The sequence below is a fragment of the Hyperolius riggenbachi genome, chromosome 5 (genome assembly GCF_040937935.1).
Source record: "Hyperolius riggenbachi isolate aHypRig1 chromosome 5, aHypRig1.pri, whole genome shotgun sequence".
In the NCBI taxonomy this organism is placed as follows: domain Eukaryota; kingdom Metazoa; phylum Chordata; class Amphibia; order Anura; family Hyperoliidae; genus Hyperolius; species Hyperolius riggenbachi.
The window spans coordinates 218,912,541-218,930,765 of NC_090650.1; the positions used below are offsets into that span (position 1 = coordinate 218,912,541).

The 18,225-nt window shown below is 45.5% G+C and overlaps 1 protein-coding gene across 1 annotated transcript in view; it reads right to left on the reverse strand.

The window, feature by feature from the left end:
* The window catches only part of LOC137518596 (band 4.1-like protein 4B), a 208,541-nt gene that overhangs the window by 104,342 nt on the left and 85,974 nt on the right, over nucleotides 1-18,225 (reverse strand). The window contains exons 4-5 of the mRNA XM_068236669.1: nucleotides 6,494-6,572; nucleotides 615-659 (exon numbers count right to left, since the gene is read on the reverse strand). Coding sequence (XP_068092770.1) covers nucleotides 615-659; nucleotides 6,494-6,572 — 124 coding nt within the window. The remainder of the gene's footprint in view (nucleotides 1-614; nucleotides 660-6,493; nucleotides 6,573-18,225) is intronic.

Below are 18,225 nucleotides of genomic sequence, written 5' to 3' on the forward strand. Positions count from 1 at the left end.
GCTAGCTGCTCTGAGATGAATGGACGGATATGGAGAGCAAGCAGTACAAGTAGCTGTAGTGGTGTTGGTAAATCTCAGAAAATGTATTAAACAAAAAAAACAAAACAAAACAAAAAAAAACCCTGATTGTGGTAACCATTTTAATAGTAGTTTGATTCAATGCTTGAAATCATGACTTCTATGCAAAACATGGTTATCAACATCAGTGGTTGAAAACATGCATAAACTCAAAGTCTGCAGAAGGAAAAATGTATTCTTTTGCAGTGTGGTATTTCTAGCATCAATTTAGATTTTTACACTGCCGGTGCTGGACCCCACCATCCAATTACAAGCTCAGTTATAGGACATGTCTTTCTGCAAAGATCACTGGAAGGCTGCTGTATATAAAATGTGTGTAGAATATCAAAGGGGAAAAAACATTTCAAATAATATCCTAGCAGATCTCTCAAAGGATAGAAAGAGAAAGGTTACATTTGGAAATATGCGTCCTTTGCATGTATGTATTAAATGAGCTAACATGTAAGCTAGACCAAGGGAGTAAACTTCATTACCAACAGTATGACAGTCAAACAATATCTCATACATACTGGTAACAAAAAAAGAATGGTACTTACTTTCCTGATAGAATATCATGTCTAAGCTGTAACACAAATAGATACCTTGAAACAAAACAAAATAGATTATTTCTAGAAACAGAATTAACAAGAACTTCATACAATTCTGAAAACTAGTCCTTCATGATAATCCATAAAAATGAAGAAATGAGGTTCTAGATGCTCAAAATATAACATTTTATTATCTACAAAACACAATTGTAAATTGCAGAGTACATGCACACACATACAAAAGAAAATATAGCAAATTGTTTGGCATAAAAAACTAAAAACCACACCATCTGACAATACAAATAATACTAAAGGAAGTTAAATAAAAGAAGAATGTTCATTAGTGAAACCAACTAGCTAAATACTGTAGTGGGTTTATGGTTGCCAGGACTTTGTTACCAGTTTAATCACCACCCACACTGGCCTGTGACAGAAAATGATCTGAAGCATTATATAATCAAACTGAATTCTAAAATAACAATGCTACTGAACTGAGACTTATAACAGATGACTCCCTGATGCCATTGTATGAAATTCTGTCTTTACTTTTCAGTGGGATGAGTGCCAGCAAAAATGGACCAAATGACGATTTGCATAACGAAGGAATCTCTACTGCTTTTCACTGTTTTCAAACACACTTAAAGAGGAACTCCGGTGAAAATAGCAATGAAAAAAGTGCTTAATTTTTACAATATTAACGATTTAGTCAGTGTTTGCCCATTGTAAAATCTTCCCTCTCCCTGATTTACATTCTGATATTCTGATATTTATCACATGGTGACATTTTTACGGCAGGCAGGTGATGTCTGCTGAAAGAGAGATTATGCATTTTTGGTAGTTGGAAACCACTGTTATCCCACAATGCAACAAGGCTCCCACCACAATATCAGCCATACAGAGCCCCCTGATGATCCGTTTGAGAAAAGGTAAAGATTTCTTATGGGAAAGGGGGCATCAGCTACTGATTGGGATTAAGTTTAATCCTTGGTTACGGTTTCTCATCAAGCTGGTCATACACATTTAGATTGCCCCCCAATATGATCAGATTCAGATCAGAGAGGTATGGAATTCCCCCATATAAAGCACACAGATTTGCAATAGATTTTACGATGAAATTATTGAAAATATATCAAAATGCAAAGTTGCACTGTTCGAAATAGTGCAATGATATGGGCTATCTATTGCCACGTCTGATAGATTAAAATTTACTGTCCAATTTTAATTTTGATAATTTTTTTGCCACAGATTGATCAAAATTACAATAGATGTGGCTCCCTGCATTAGGTAACTGGCAGATTTGAGCAGCGTTAGAATATTTGATGCATGTATGGCCAGTTTTACAGTCAGTGGGAACCTGTAAAACAAAAACAAAATTTAAACAGCTACTTATCTAAGGAGAGGGAAGGCTCTGGGTCTTATAGCCTTCCCTCTCCACTCACGGATCCCTCTTTCCAACGCTGTCTTCCCCTGGAGCAGTATTTGACCAAATTGGTCAAATACTGCTTTCCGCCGCCGAAGAAGGCTTCAGAAGTCTTCAGGAGCTCGAGTGTTCCTGAAGACGGGTGGCTCCGTACTGCGCCTGCGTGAGCATGCTCTCGAGCGCTTAAACAGACGCAGTACAGAATACTTCCGAAGCCTCCTCCAGCGGGGAATTCAAATGGGGGAGCCAACGCGGCAACAAGGGGACAGAGAGGAGCGGGAGGGCTCTATAGGACCCAGAGCCTTCCCTCTTCTCAGGTAAGTATCCATTGGATTTTTTTTTCAAAGTTCCCATTTACTAAGCCTAGTATACATCCAATTCTGATTGGCCAATCACTGAAATTTTACCACCATATAGTATGAGGGCTTTTGAATACCTTGAAGATGTGGAAATGCTAAAAATTGGCCAATCAAAATTAGATGTATGTAACCTAAAGACTGGTACACAGTTTCAATTGTGACTGGTCAATCACTGACCAATTTTACCACTTTACAGTGATGTGAAAAACTATTTGCCCCCTTCCTGATTTCTTATTGTTTTGCATGTTCGTCACACTTAAATGTTTCTGCTCATCAAAAACCGTTAACTATTAGTCAAAGATAACATAATTGAACACAAAATGCAGTTTTAAATTATGGTTTTTATTATTTAGTGAGAAAAAAAACTCAAAACCTACATGGCCCTGTGTGAAAAAGAAATTGCCCCCTGAACCTAATAACTGGTTGGGCCACCCTTAGCAGCAATAACTGCAATCAAGCGTTTGCGATAACTTGCAATGAGTCTTTTACAGCGCTCTGGAGGAATTGTGGCCCACTCATCTTTGCAGAATTGTTGTAATTGAGCTTTGAGGGTTTTCTAGCATAAAACGCCTTTTTAAGGTCATGCCACAACATCTCAATAGGATTCAGGTCAGGACTTTGACTAGGCCACTCCAAAGTCTTCATTTTGTTTTTCTTCAGCCATTCAGAGGTGGATTTGCTGGTGTGTTTTGGGTCATTGTCCTGCTGCAGCACCCAAGATTGCTTCAGCTTGAGTTGACGAACAGATGGCCGGACATTCTCCTTCAGGATTTTTTGGTCGACAGTAGAATTCATGGTTCCATCTATCACAGCAAGCCTTCCAGGTTATGAAGCAGCAAAACAACCCCAGACCATCACACTACCACCACCATATTTTACTGTTAGTATGATGTTCTCTTGCTGAAATGCTGTGTTGTTACTTCTACGCCAGATGTAATGGGAAACACACCTTCCAAAAAGTTCAACTTTTGTCTCGTCGGTCCACAAGGTATTTTCCCAAAAGTCTTGGCAATCATTGAGATGTTTTTTAGCAAAATTGAGACGAGCCTTAATGTTCTTTTTGCTTAAAAGTGGTTTGCGCCTTGGATATCTGCCATGCAGGCCGTTTTTGGCCAGTCTCTTTCTTATGGTGGAGTCGTGAAAACTGACCTTAATTGAGGCAAGTGAGGCCTGCAGTTCTTTAGAAGTTGTCCTGTGGTCTTTTGTGGCCTCTCGGATGAGTTTTCTCTGCGATAATGGCTCTCACTGTGGATCGCTGGAGTCCCAAAGCTTTAGAAATGGCTTTATAACCTTTACCAGACTGATAGATCTCAATTACTTTTGTTCTCATTTGTTCCTGAATTTCTTTGGATCTTGGCATGATGTCTGGCTTTTGAGGTGATTTTGGTCTACTCCTCTGTGTCAGATAGCTCCTATTTAAGTGATTTCTTGATTGAAACAGGTGTGGCAGTAATCAGGCCTGGGGGTCTACAGAAATTGAACTCAGGTGTGATAAACCACAGTTAAGTTATTTTTTAACAAGGGGGGCAATCACTTTTTCACACAGGGCCATGCAGATTTGGAGTTTTTTTTCTCACTAAATAATAAAAACCATCATTTAAAACTGCATTTTGTGTTCAATTATGTTATCTTTGACTAATAGTTAACGGTTTTTGATGAGCAGAAACATTTAAGTGTGACAAACATGCAAAAGAATAAGAAATCAGGAAGGGGGCAAATATTTTTTCACATCACTGTATAAGGGTTAAGTATAAGGGTTCACCTACACAATCTGCTCATAGTATACAATATCTGTTGACCCTCATACTACATGGAGGTGGTAAGAGATTGGCCAATCCCAAATTAAAGTGTGTACCATGCTTTGGTCTGAAGGCTAGGCAAAAGCAACCATTGCACTAAAACAATTGGTGGCCAAAGCCCCTACACAAGAAACAGATTGGTGTGGTAAACCTTTTATTGGAGAAAAAAAAAAAAAGGTGTTTCCCTCTGATTAAAAATTAGCTTATTCATTAAAAAAAACAAAAAACAAAATGAATATTCTCAGTCGTTTGTCTCCCAGCATATTATTAGGCATACCCCAATGACATAATTCATATTGACACACATCACAATATGATCATATTATAAACCAATTAATCCTATTAGACCTATAAACAGTATTATAGAGAAAAAGCTGGTAGAATTCACACTGGGCGAACATAGTTTATATCAGCATGGTTATTACTCTGACTGTAGACTACAAAGCTGAGGCTAATAGGCCCACAGGGACCTTACATAAATCATCAAAACACACAAATGCTTACAGTGCAGTTCTTTTCACAGACGCCACAGCACATCACAGAATTACATAAGTCAAACACTAATCCTAATGGCACCCGATAACTAATAAATGCAATTAATATACTTACTCACATAATGCTTTTACATATTTGCACAAGTTACACTTGTAGAGCATTATTCACAGCCAAAGAAAATTGGACTTTTGGCTCAATGTGAGCTGAATAGAACATAGCAGATACATTTTCCTGGCATCAGCAACACAAGGGTGTTCATTCCACCAACCTGTCATAGACCTCAGATCAAGGTAATCTACCAGCTGATAGCTCAAGACCTTGAGGGGGAGATACTGTATATCCAACATGCAGTTACAGGTCATTCGAAAAAAGTGGCTTCCAATCACTGTACCAGCACAATTTGCTTGGTCCATCTAACGTTACTAATTCAGTTTTGAGTAATATTGAGGACTTTACATACTCTTAATTCTGGCGGAAATCACACTTTCCTAAGTCTATAAAATGACCCTTTCCTAAACTGACAACAGTTTCTAATAATTTCTTCACTTTAGAGACACACAACATAAAATATTAAAATGAAATTTCAATAAAGGCAAAGCCCTCAAAAACCTTTCCCCATCAAGCAGCTATTCAGGAGGCATTATTATTAACTCCCAGGTAAAGACACTGTAATAGTAGTAGGAACTACAAGATCCTGAGACCAGGGGCGCCGCGAGGCATAAAGCGAACCAAGCGGCCGCTTGGGGCCTCAAGATCGTAGGGGCCTCGGTGGCTCAGTGACGTCGGCGTGACGTCACTGTTTTCCCGCAGCCCCGCGGGGCTGGCAGAGCAGAGCAGGGCAGGGCTACGGGAAGATGGCCGCCGCCGAAGCCCTGCTCTGGAGACTATTTATGCCTCCAGTACAGGGCTTCGGGTGGCCATCTTCCCGTAGCCCTGATTCAATCAGCGCGGGAGATTGGAGGAGGGAGGGAGCTCCATGGGAACTGCGCGCCTGAGGAGCCGGCCAGGAGAGGAGACGGGGAGAGAAGACTTCTGCCAGTGCCAGGTGAGTAAATTATTTTCTTTTTGCAGCCCTGAAAATGTGCCCTAATTGTGTTTGATATCTGCTGAAATGTTGCACAAATTGCGTTTTTATTTTCTGGTGTCTGGGGTAACTGTTGCTGCATTATTTAATGGTCATAGTTGGCTATATTTGCTGTGCTATGGTTAAGCTCCGCCCATACAATGTCATGGCCAAATCCATCTTGCGTCGTGCGTACGCCTCAATCACCCCCACATCCATTTTCCCCGCAAACAGCCCCGCCCCATTCCGCCCTCCAGCTCCACCCACATGTCATGGCCACGCCCACTTATGCGGGATAGCCACACCCATGCTTCGCGTGCCGCAGGATAGGGCCACTTCCTACAGTCCGCTTGGGGCCACAAAAACCTTAGCTGCACCCCTGCCTGAGACCAGCAAACCAAACCCCCCCCCCCCCCAAAAAAAAACCCACAAGATCACAAGATTTACTTTAGTGGTTAAATAAGGGCATAAAACAAATTCAAAATAAGCTTTAACAACATTTATATTCAGTCACATTGCCATTTTTGTTAGCTTTAGAGATTTCTAAGTGGAAGGGGAATTGTGTTTATTTTTTATAATTAAGTAAAAATGTATAACCTTTTTAAATTGCTCCAGGGGCACCCATCATTTTAGATTTTATAATTGTTTTCTGTAACGATTCCCACCTTTCTCCAGTTATAGCTGGTGTAACATGTTAGTCAGGTGCTGTGACAATCTGCAACACAGTTATCCTTTTATCATATAATACATACCTTGTAAACTCTTCGTGAAGATTGTTTGGTTCTGAGGAGTAATATTTAATTCGAAAGTGCAAAGTGTATGGAGGGCCAACTGTTGAAAATAAAAAAAGGTCATAATCAACAGTTGTGAGCTAGTTAAGCAAGATCCTACACATTTTTTTTACCATTTTGTACAGTCTTGTATGTCAGACATTCTACTTTAATCAAATTTGTTAAAAAATGAAAACCTAACTATTCAAATAGATGAAGCATGTGTGAATTGCATGCCAAAAGAGATTTCATTCTGTTCAGATCACATGAAAGAGCGCCTTGAAAATGTCTTATGTTTTTAGAAAAAAGACAAAACCGACACTTAAAGGACACCTGATCCGAGAAAAAGCTACCCAAGGTAAGCGCAGAGATATGCTCATGCTGAATCCACATTCCTCTATCTGTTGTACATTCCTCTCCTCATTTCCATCTAGCCTTTGTAATCCCTCCTTTGAAAATTTGACTTTAGCCAAAAGTGAAATTTTTCAACAGAAAAAGGCAGGTTTGCTGCAATGTTCCCTCATATCATCCTCCCATACCCTCTTCTTCCCTGCCCCAGGGCTTTTTCAGCATTCTTGTTATCAGGATTGTTTGCTCACCCCAAAAAATGTGTTTGGGGTTCTATTTACTTTCAAGAGAGTTGGGGCTCCATTTGACCATCTCATGTGTGTAGATAAAGCACAGAGTTTGAACCTTCCAAAGGAAAAAAATAAAGTGAACAAAGTCCTCAGTACTATATGCGATACTATATATTTTTATTACATCAGTTCAGACACACGTTAAAGTGTAAAGAAAATTGAAAATACTGTTTGAAAACAGTAAAAATGTTAAATACAAAAGACTATAATAAAACAAGGCTATTAAAGTGAAAAAACCCAGATAAGGGATACATGCAACCTAAATGAAGTCTAGAAGAAAATGTACAAAAAAAAATAAATCACCATGATAAAAAAAACATGACATACGAACATACAAAAGAGCACATTTGATGCAATGCAATTCAGAAGTCAAAGACTACACAGTCAATCAAAAAAGCCAAAACAACATACACACACACACACACACACACACACACACACACACTTGTCTGGCTATTATACCCAGTAAGGTAGGAACAGTTGATGGGGATCCCCAACAGAAAGGATGAAGTTAGCATATATCATACTGTCTCGTTTATTAAATCCTACCACCACCTCACGTAGTAGGAGAGCTTAAAAAAATCCCAATATTTTCAACGTATTTTCAATCTGGTGGCCCTTCTATTACATAGATTTAGTAAATCTGTACAATCAAGGTTGTATGGTGTATGGCAGGGTTGTCCAACTTCCGTCCTCAAGAGCTGAGGTCCTCCTGCATTTTTGCCACATCCACATTGGGAGCAAAAGACTGAACCAAACAGTACCTGTCTAATATATGACTGCAATAAAGGCCTCCCACCTCTTTTACATGCACAGACTAAGCGTAAGCACTACCCAGCACACATACACAGGAACGGAAAACTGCATGCAAGTTATAAATTCATGGGACTGAATCAGGAAGTAGGACACTTCTCTGTCCATCCTAAAGCACAAGACTAGATATGGCCCTTGAGGGCTAGAGTTGGACAGCTCTGGTGTATAGCCACAATCTGTCATTTAAAGTTTGAGCCTTCCAGTCTTACAAGCTTTGTTTGTTTGTGCTAAATCTTAATTTGGCAGACTCTCAGCTCTAGGGTTCTGCTTTTACTATCTCATGTTATGCACTTTATTCAAAACAAGCATTTTCTCCCCAAGACTTCCATGCTGTTAGTCTCTGATCTCTAAATAGGAATTATTCAGATTTTAGAACACTGATCCAAAGTATTTGGATTAGAACTGGAATTTAAACTGATGTTGACTGCAGTAGGGGTGTTAACGTACTCTTGTTGCCGCCACTTTGAGATGCCCTTCAGGTCATGTTCCATCTTTTCGATGCTTCTTTCTCCACAGCCAGAAGGAAGAAGTATTGGAAAGCTGGAACATGCTGTGGAACACAGTGCACAGAGATGGGGACAAGGGCGAGTTAACCACTCCTGCTACGGTCCACATCAGTTCAAATTAGAGATCTGATCCGAATGCTTAGGTTCATTCAGAATAAGAATGGCTTACACTATGTGACAGTTACTTACACTATCTGCATATTTGTTGGAAATGTGTTCAACATGGCAATTGGCTTTCCCATGCCCACTCTTCTGCAGCAACATTCTGAGCTATAGCCATTTGACCTACATGGAATTCCCTTTAAAATTAACCTGCTACCTTAACTGGTTAGACACCGACTCTAAGGTGGAATTTCATTGGTTAGTCTTTAAGCTGCATACATTTGCATACAGAATTCACATTATCTGTATCAACTCAAACTTATTTGCATCTTATTGACCACCCCCAGCTGAATAATTGGCCTATACACTAAAAGCAGCAATCTTCCATCCATGTTTCCTAACTTATAAGTAATCACACCACTCACTGCTAGAGATGGCCCGAAAGGAACTTCCTTGGTTTGCGATTGCGGAGAACCGCAAACTTTTCAGGAAATTCGATTTGCCCCCATAGTGCATCATGAGGGTCAACTTTGACACAGTCAGCAGGCACATTGTAGCCCATCAGGCTACACTCCCTCCTGGAGCCCCCCCCCCCCCCCCTTATAAAAGGCAGGCAGCGTCAGGCTTTTCACTCACTCGTGTGCCTGCAGTAATTAGAGAAGGGAGAACTGCTGTGCAGAGACCTATAGGGAAAGCTTAGTTAGGCTCTTGTAGGCTTCTTAGCTTGCTCCTTGCTGATTCTTATTGCTAAAAAAAATAAAAATAAATTTAAAAAAACCCTCAACAGCTCTTTTGAGAGTGAATCTTGTTCTTGTGATGTGTGTGTGTGTGTGTGTGTGTGTGTGTGTGTGTGTGTGTGTGTGTGTGTGTGTGTGTGTGTCCCACATACACTTGTGTTGCTTAGACAGCCTTGCTAATTTCTACTGTGTGGGCCACTGCCAGGCCCAGCACATTCAGTGACTACCTGTGTGTGTGACAGGTGCACATTGTAATACTCATCACTGCATATACCTACCGATTCACTTCAGTGCACCTACCTACGTGAGCGCACACAGTGTGATATTTAATACCACCAGCCACTGTACCTGTTCACGGTATGTGTGTGGCCCTGGACCAAAGTACAGTGCTCAAAAGAAGGCACGTCCCATCAACTCCCAAGATTGTCAGGACGTGGTTGAGTATCTAACACAGAACACCTCATCTTCCACAGCCACCAGCGCTACTACAAGCACCACATCCGCTGCATTTGACACTTTGCAGTAGTTATTTGGTGGGGAAATCACTGATGCACAGCCATTACATAGTTACAGAAATTATTTTGGTTGAAAAAAGACATACGTCCATCGAGTTCAACCAGAGAACAAAATACAACACCAGCCTACTCCCTCACATATCCCTGTTGATCCATTATTGTTACAACAAGATTAAGGTGCTAAGCAAGTCACACCACCTCATATGTGTGAGTTAGGCGACAGTATGGACGTAATGTGTGAGGAGGAGGATGATGTACCTGCTGTTGGTGCAGTTTTGTAAGGTCTCTGAGGCAAGCAAAGCTGGGCAGGATGATTATGATGATGAGGATGATCCGGATGCCTAAGAGACGAGATGACCAAGGGGACAGTTCAGAGGGAGAGTCAGAGAGGAGTAGGAGACTAGTTGCTGAAAGAAGCAGTGGGAGCTTGTCGTCAGAAACAGCTGGTGGCAGTGACCGGCGCCATGTATCGCCACCTATGGACAGCCAGCCAACATGCCCTTCAACGTCAGCTGCTGATGCCAACATAGTGCCATCACCCCAGGGGGGCTCGACGGTTTGGAAATGTTTTAATGTGTCTGACTCAGATCAGAGCAATGCAATCTGTTCTCTCTGCCTCCAAAAATTGAGCAGTGGAAAGGCCAACACCCACGTAGGGACAACTGCCTTACGAAGGCACATGCAGAAAAGGCACAAACTGCAATGGGAAGAGCACCAGAGGAAAATCAGCACACAAAAGAAATGCCACCCTCCTCCTCTTCCTCCTTCAGATGCAGCATCTTGAGCCGCTTTCTCCCTTGCACCTTCACAGCCACCCTCCTCCACTCCACCTTTGACCTTGAGCGGTTCCTGCTGCTCTGCCCACAGCAGCCAGGTGTACGAGATGGAAATTTTTGAGCGGAAGCAGCCAATTTCTGCCAGTCACCCCCTTGCCCGGCGTCTCACAGCTAGTGTTGGGCGAACATCTAGATGTTCGGGTTCGGGCCGAACAGGCCGAACATGGCCGCGATGTTCGGGTGTTCGACCCGAACTCCGAACATAATGGAAGTCAATGGGGACCCGAACTTTTGTGGTTTGTAAAGCCTCCTTACATGCTACATACCCCAAATTTACAGGGTATGTGCACCTTGGGAGTGGGTACAAGAGGAAAAAAAAATTTAGCAAAAAGAGCTTATAGTTTTTGAGAAAATCGATTTTAAAGTTTCAAAGGGAAAACTGTCTTTTAAATGCGGGAAATGTCTGTTTTCTTTGCACAGGTAACATGCTTTTTGTCGGCATGCAGTCATAAATGTAATACATATAAGAGGTTCCAGGAAAAGGGACCGGTAATGCTAACCCAGCAGCAGCACACGTGATGGAACAGGAGGAGGGTGGCGCAGGAGGAGAAGGCCACGCTTTGAGACAACAACCCAGGCCTTGCATGAGGACAAGAAGCGTGCGGATAGCATGCTTTGTACCACCATGCAGTCATAAATGTAATAAAGATAAGTGGTTCAATAAACAGGGACCACGCGGCAACGCTAACCCAGCAGCACCACACGTGATGGAACAGGAGGAGGCGCAGGAGGAGAAGGCCACGCTTTGTGAGACACAACAACCCAGGCCTCGCATGAGGACAAAAAGCGTGCGGATAGCATGCTTTGTACCGCCATGTAGTCATAAATGTAATAAAGATAAGAGGTTCAATAAACAGGGACCACGCGGCAACGCTAACCCAGCAGCAGCAGCAGCAGCAGCACACGTGATGGAACAGGAGGAGGCGCAGGAGGAGAAGGCCACGCTTTGTGAGACACAACAACCCAGGCCTTGCATGAGGACAAAAAGCGTGCGGATAGCATGCTTTGTACCGCCATGTAGTCATAAATGTAATAAAGATAAGAGGTTCCATAAACAGGGACCGGCAACGGTAACCCAGCAGCAGCAGCAGCAGCACACGTGATGGAACAGGAGGAGGCGCAGGAGGAGAAGGCCACGCTTTGTGAGACACAACAACCCAGGCCTTGCATGAGGACAAAAAGCGTGCGGATATAGCAGCAATGCTTTTTGCCGCCATGCAGTCATAAATGTAATACAGATGAGAGGTTCAATAAACAGGGACCGGAAACGCTAAACCATCCCAGATGTTCATCGGTCATGTTACTTGGTTGGGGTCCAGGAGTGTTGCGTAGTCGTTTCCAATCCAGGATTGATTCATTTTAATTTGAGTCAGACGGTCTGCATTTTCTGTGGAGAGGCGGATACGCCGATCTGTGATGATGCCTCCGGCAGCACTGAAACAGCGTTCCGACATAACGCTGGCTGCCGGGCAAGCCAGCACCTCTATTGCGTACATTGCCAGTTCGTGCCAGGTGTCTAGCTTCATGCCCGGTTTCAGGTCCAGCGGTGCCAGCCACAAATCCGTCTGTTCCTTTATTCCCCTCCAAATTTCCTCCCCTGTGTGCTGCTTATCCCCAAGGCAGATCAGCTTCAGCAACGCTTGCTGACGCATGCCAACAGCTGTGCTGCACTGCTTCCACGATCCTACTGCTGCTGGTGCTGGGTTAGCATTTCCGGATGAGGTACAGCTTTGAGATGCGTTGTAGGAGAAGGAGTCAGAGAGGTAGGTGCTGCTGTTGTTATCCAGCTGTTTGCGGCGTGGGCAACACCCGCGCCGTAGCAGGTGAGGAATCGCTGCCAGGCTCCACAAGGTTCACCCAGTGCGCGGTAAGGGAGATGTATCGACCCTGGCCCGAACGCACTCGTCCAGGTGTCAGTGGTGAGGTGAACCTTGCAGGCAACGGCATTCTTCAAGCTTCGGGTTATTTAGCTGACCACGTGCTCATGCAACTCAGGCACTGCAGAGCGCGCAAAGTGGTAGCGGCTGGGAACCACGTAACGTGGGATGGCCACTGACATCATGCCCTTGAAGCTGTTTGTCTCCACCACTCGATATGGCAGCATTTCGCAGGCCAGAAGCTTGGCTATGCTGGCTGGCTGTTACTGCCACGGCCCGGGGGTCATTTGCTGGCAATTTCCTCTTGTGCTCAAACATCTCAGAGACAGACAACTCAACCGTAGCGCTGCACACCGAAGGGCTGTTGGTTGTTGTGTTTGATGAACACTGGGAGACCTCAAGAGCACTAGTCCGGAAAGTGACAGTGTCAGCATCGTCTGATGTTTGTGAATGTTGTGAACCACGCAATGGCTGGGCTACTGCTGCTGCTGAGGCGGGTCTGGTGGTGAGTCTGGTGAACCCAAGGGAGGCAGTGTTGCTGGTGGTACCCTGTCCTGCCGCGTTTGCCCACAGAGTGGGATGTTTGGATAGAATGTGGCGGCTCATGCTGGTGGTGGAGAGGTTGTTAATACTTTTCCCCCTGCTCAGGCGGGTCTTGCACACCTTGCAAATCGCCATGGTAACATCCTCAGTGCAGTCTTCAAAGAAAGCCCAGACTTTAACTGGCTGAGGACTCGGACCTCGTGCGTGATGTGCTGGTGCTGCTTAACCCACTGCTGGACGCTTGAGAGGTCATCCAAGTAATTATCTGGTCCTGTTCTTTTGGATCTGTGAGGGTTGTTGTCCTGGACAACATGGGCAGTATTGAGTGGGTTTTCTTGGGTGCTCCCCTGTGGCCTGTACGTGAACCGTCAGGGGAAACACCTCTTCCCTTGCCCCTCCCTCTTTCACCGGATTTCTTCCTCATTTCACTTATCCTTAAAGTACACGCTGACTGGCAGCAGTACAGTGGCAGTACAGAAATGCTATACAGTGGTGGGTGAGCGGTGTACCACTATTGTCAGCAGTGACACAGAGCACAATGCTATACAGTGGCGGGTGAGCGGTGTACTACTGTTCCCAGCAGACACAGAGTGGAAGTAAACACAATGCTATATAGTGTGGCTGAGCCGTGTACACAGAGTGGCATTAAACACAATGCTATATAGTCTGCTATATAGTCACCCCGAACAGGGTGATGTTCTGCAGAACCCAAACAGTGGCAAACACTGTTCGCCCAACACTACTGGGAGGGAACGCAGATTTTAGTACCTAAACACACGATACAACATGTTTTCCGGGGTCGGACTCTGAGGCACATACAGATGGTCCCGATCATCATCCTCATCATACAACTCTTCTCCTGAGTCTGACCCACCCACCACCTCTGCCACCCCAACATCCCCAGACACAGACCCCTCATCGTCCTCAACATTAACTTGGGATGCTGGCCTGAGCCAGACCTCCTCCTCCACATCAGGCCCCATCATCTCCTCAATGGCAGCCCTCATTAATCGCTCTGGCGACGGACTGATGGACACAACGTTCTCCTCCGGGGAGGGCTGCTGCTGACCACTGGCTGCTGGGGTGGATGTTATAGCTTGCGTGGGGCGTTGGCTGTTGCTGTTGTTGGGAGTGCTGCTCACAGCGGAGGTCTCTGGGGAACTCATGTTGAGCTCATATAGTGGTTGACGGTGAGTGGAGTATTACTGATCCCAGCAATATACACACTGACTGGCAGAGTACGCAATGCTATATAGTGTGGCTGAGCGGTGTACACAGAGTGGCAGTAAACACAATGCTATATAGTCTGGCTGAGCGAGCGGTGTACTACTGTTCCCAGCAGAATCAGAGTGGCAGTAAACAATGGTATATAGTCTGGCTGAGCGGTGTACACACAATGCTATATAGTCTGCTATATAGTGTCAGTAAACAATGGTATATAGTCTGGCTGAGCGAGCGGTGTACTACTGTTCCCAGCAGAATCAGAGTGGCAGTAAACAATGGTATATAGTCTGGCTGAGCGGTGTACACAGAGTTTCAGTAAACAATGGTATATAGTCTGGCTGAGCGGTGTACACAGAGTGTCAGTAAACAATGGTATATAGTCTGGCTGAGCGGTGTACACAGAGTGGCAGTAAACACAATGCTATATAGTCTGGCTGAGCGAGCGGTGTACTACTGTTCCCAGCAGAATCAGAGTGGCAGTAAACAATGGTATATAGTCTGGCTGAGCGGTGTACACAGAGTGTCAGTAAACAATGGTATATAGTCTGGCTGAGCGGTGTACACAGAGTGTCAGTAAACAATGGTATATAGTCTGGCTGAGCGGTGTACACAGAGTGGCAGTAAACACAATGCTATATACTCTGGCTGAGCGAGCGGTGTACTACTGTTCCCAGCAGACACAGAACAGTAAACAGAATGCTATATAGTGTGGCTGAGCGAGCGGTGTACCACTATTCCCAGCAGACACAGAACAGTAAACAGAATGCTATATAGTGTGGCTGAGCGAGCGGTGTACCACTATTCCCAGCAGACACAGAACAGTAAACAGAATGCTATATAGTGTGGCTGAGCGAGCGGTGTACCACTATTCCCAGCAGACACAGAACAGTGAACAGAATGCTATATAGTGTGGCTGAGCGAGCGGTGTACCACTATTCCCAGCAGACACAGAACAGTGAACAGAATGCTATATAGTGTGGCTGAGCGAGCGGTGTACCACTATTCCCAGCAGACACAGAACAGTGAACAGAATGCTATATAGTGTGGATGAGCGAGCGGTGTACCACTATTCCCAGCAGACACAGAACAGTAAACAGAATGCTATATAGTGTGGCTGAGCGAGCGGTGTACCACTATTCCCAGCAGACACAGAACAGTGAACAGAATGCTATATAGTGTGGCTGAGCGAGCGGTGTACCACTATTCCCAGCAGACACAGAACAGTGAACAGAATGCTATATAGTGTGGCTGAGCGAGCGGTGTACCACTATTCCCAGCAGACACAGAACAGTAAACAGAATGCTATATAGTGTGGCTGAGCGAGCGGTGTACCACTATTCCCAGCAGACACAGAACAGTAAACAGAATGCTATATAGTGTGGCTGAGCGAGCGGTGTACCACTATTCCAAGCAGACACAGAACAGTGAACAGAATGCTATATAGTGTGGCTGAGCGAGCGGTGTACCACTATTCCCAGCAGACACAGAGTGGCAGTAAACAGAATGCTATATAGTGTGGCTGAGCAAGCGGTGTACTACTATTCCCAGCAGACACAGAGTGGCAGTAAACAGAATGCTATATAGTGTGGCTGAGCGAGGTACACAGAGTGGCAGTAAACAGAATGCTATATAGTGTGGCTGAGCAAGCGGTGTACTACTGTTCCCAGCAGTGACACAATGACAGGGGGGACCCTGGCTAGCGTGGCTGGAGCGCGAACTACCCTGCCTGCCTACCCAAAGCTAAACCCACAGACAAATGGCGGAGATATGACGTGGTTCGGGTATTTATTTACCCGAACCATGTGACCGTTCGGCCAATCAGAGCGCGTTCGGGTCCGAACCACGTGACCCGTTCGGCCAATCACAGCGCTAGCCGAACGTTCGGGGAACGTTCGGCCATGCGCTCTTAGTTCGGCCATATGGCCGAACGGTTTGGCCGAGCACCGTCAGGTGTTCGGCCGAACTCGAACATCACCCGAACAGGGTGATGTTCTGCAGAACCCGAACAGTGGCGAACACTGTTCGCCCAACACTACTCACAGCTGGCTTGGCGGAACTGTTAGCTCGCCAGCTGTTACCATACAAGCTGGTGGACTGAGGCCTTCCGTAAATTTGTGGCCATTGGGACACCATAGTGGAAGATACCAGGCCGCAATTATTTCTCTAAAAAGGTGAAACCCAAACTGTACCGTGAAGTTGAGAGGCAAGTGGTGTCAGCTCTGGCAAACAGCGTTGGGTCAAGGGTCCACCTGACCACGGATGCCTGGTCTGCCAAGCACAGTCAGGGCAGGTACATTACTTACACAGCCCATTGGGTCAACCTGGTGACCGCTGACAAGCAGGGAGTACGTGGCTGTGCAGCGGACCAACTTGTGACACCTCCACGGCTTGCAGGCAGGCCTCTTGCCACCACCTCTCCTCCTGCTACATCCTCTTCGCTGTCGTCATCCTCCTCCTCCTTGGCTGAGTGGCAGTTCAACTCTACTGGTGCTGCGATCTCCTCTCCAGCTACACAGCCCCAGCTCCCCAGGGCCCATGCTGCATGCCAGGTACGACTGTGTTACACCATCTTAGACCTGTCTTGCCTCAAAGCTGAGAGTCACACTGGAGCAGCTCTCCTGGCTGCTCTTAAACAGGTGGATCAGTGGCTGACCCCGCACCAGCTGGAGATCGGCAACGTGGTATGTGACAACGGCAGCAATCTCCTTTCCGCTTTGAATTTGGGAAAGCCGACACGTACCCTGCATGGTACATGTGCGGAATCTAGTCAAAGATTTGTGTCAAAGTATCAAAGTACCCAGGCTTAGAGGACGTCCTGAAGCAGGCCAGGGCATTTCAGGCGGTCTTACACGGCCATGGAACGCTTTGCCGATATTCAGCGGAGAAACAAGTTGCCGGTGAGACGCCTGATTTGCAATAGCCCGACTGGCTGGAATTCGACCCTCCTTATGTTCTCTCGCCTGCTAGAACAGGAGAAAGCAGTCACCCAGTACCTGTACAATTACAGTACAAGGACACAGTCTGGGGAGATGGGGATGTTCTGGCCCAACAACTGGACACTCATGCGAAATGCAGGTGGTGACCAACCTGGTGAGTCGCAGTGAAGGTACCATCAGCGACTTGATCCCGTACGCTTACTTCCTGGAGCGTGCCGTGCGTAGAGTGGTGGATCAAGCTGTGGAGAAGCGTGAACTGGAACAGTTTCGCGTTTTGGGATCAATTATCAGAACCAGATGTTTCCTCAACACCTGCGGCAGCACAGAGGGGGGAGGAGGAGGAAGTCGTCTGGGGAGGAGGAGTCAGACTGATGAGGAAGGTGGTTCTTTGGAGGAGGCAGAAGAACAACCGCAGCAGGCGTCGCAGGGGGCTTGTGCTGCTCAACGTTCCCGTGGTATTGTTCGTGGCTGGGGTGAGGAGGACTTACCTGGGGTCACTGAGGAAGAGCAAAAGGAGATGGATAGTTTGTCTGCATCCAACTTTGTGCAGATGGCGTCTTTCATGCTGTCCAGCCTCTTGAGGGACCCCCGTATAAAAAAACCTCAAGGGGAATTAGCTGTACTGGGTGGCCACGCTACTAGACCCTCGGTATAGGCACAAAGTGGTGGAGATGTTTCCAAATCACCAGAAGGCAGAAAGGATGCAGCACTTGCAGAACAAGCTGGCAACTATGCTTTACAATGCATTTAAGGCTGATGTCACAGCACAACGGAGTAAAGGTACCACTGCCAGTAATCCTTCTCCCATGTCCACGCAGGCAAGGATAGGACGCTCCAGCGATCTCATGGTGATGTTGGACGTGTGGACATGCTTTAGTCCAACACCTCTCCTTAGCCCTTCCGGATCCACCCTCCACCAACGCCTGGACCGGCAGGTAGCCTACTACCTGGCCTTCAGTGTGGATGTAGACACTGAGCACTGATGAA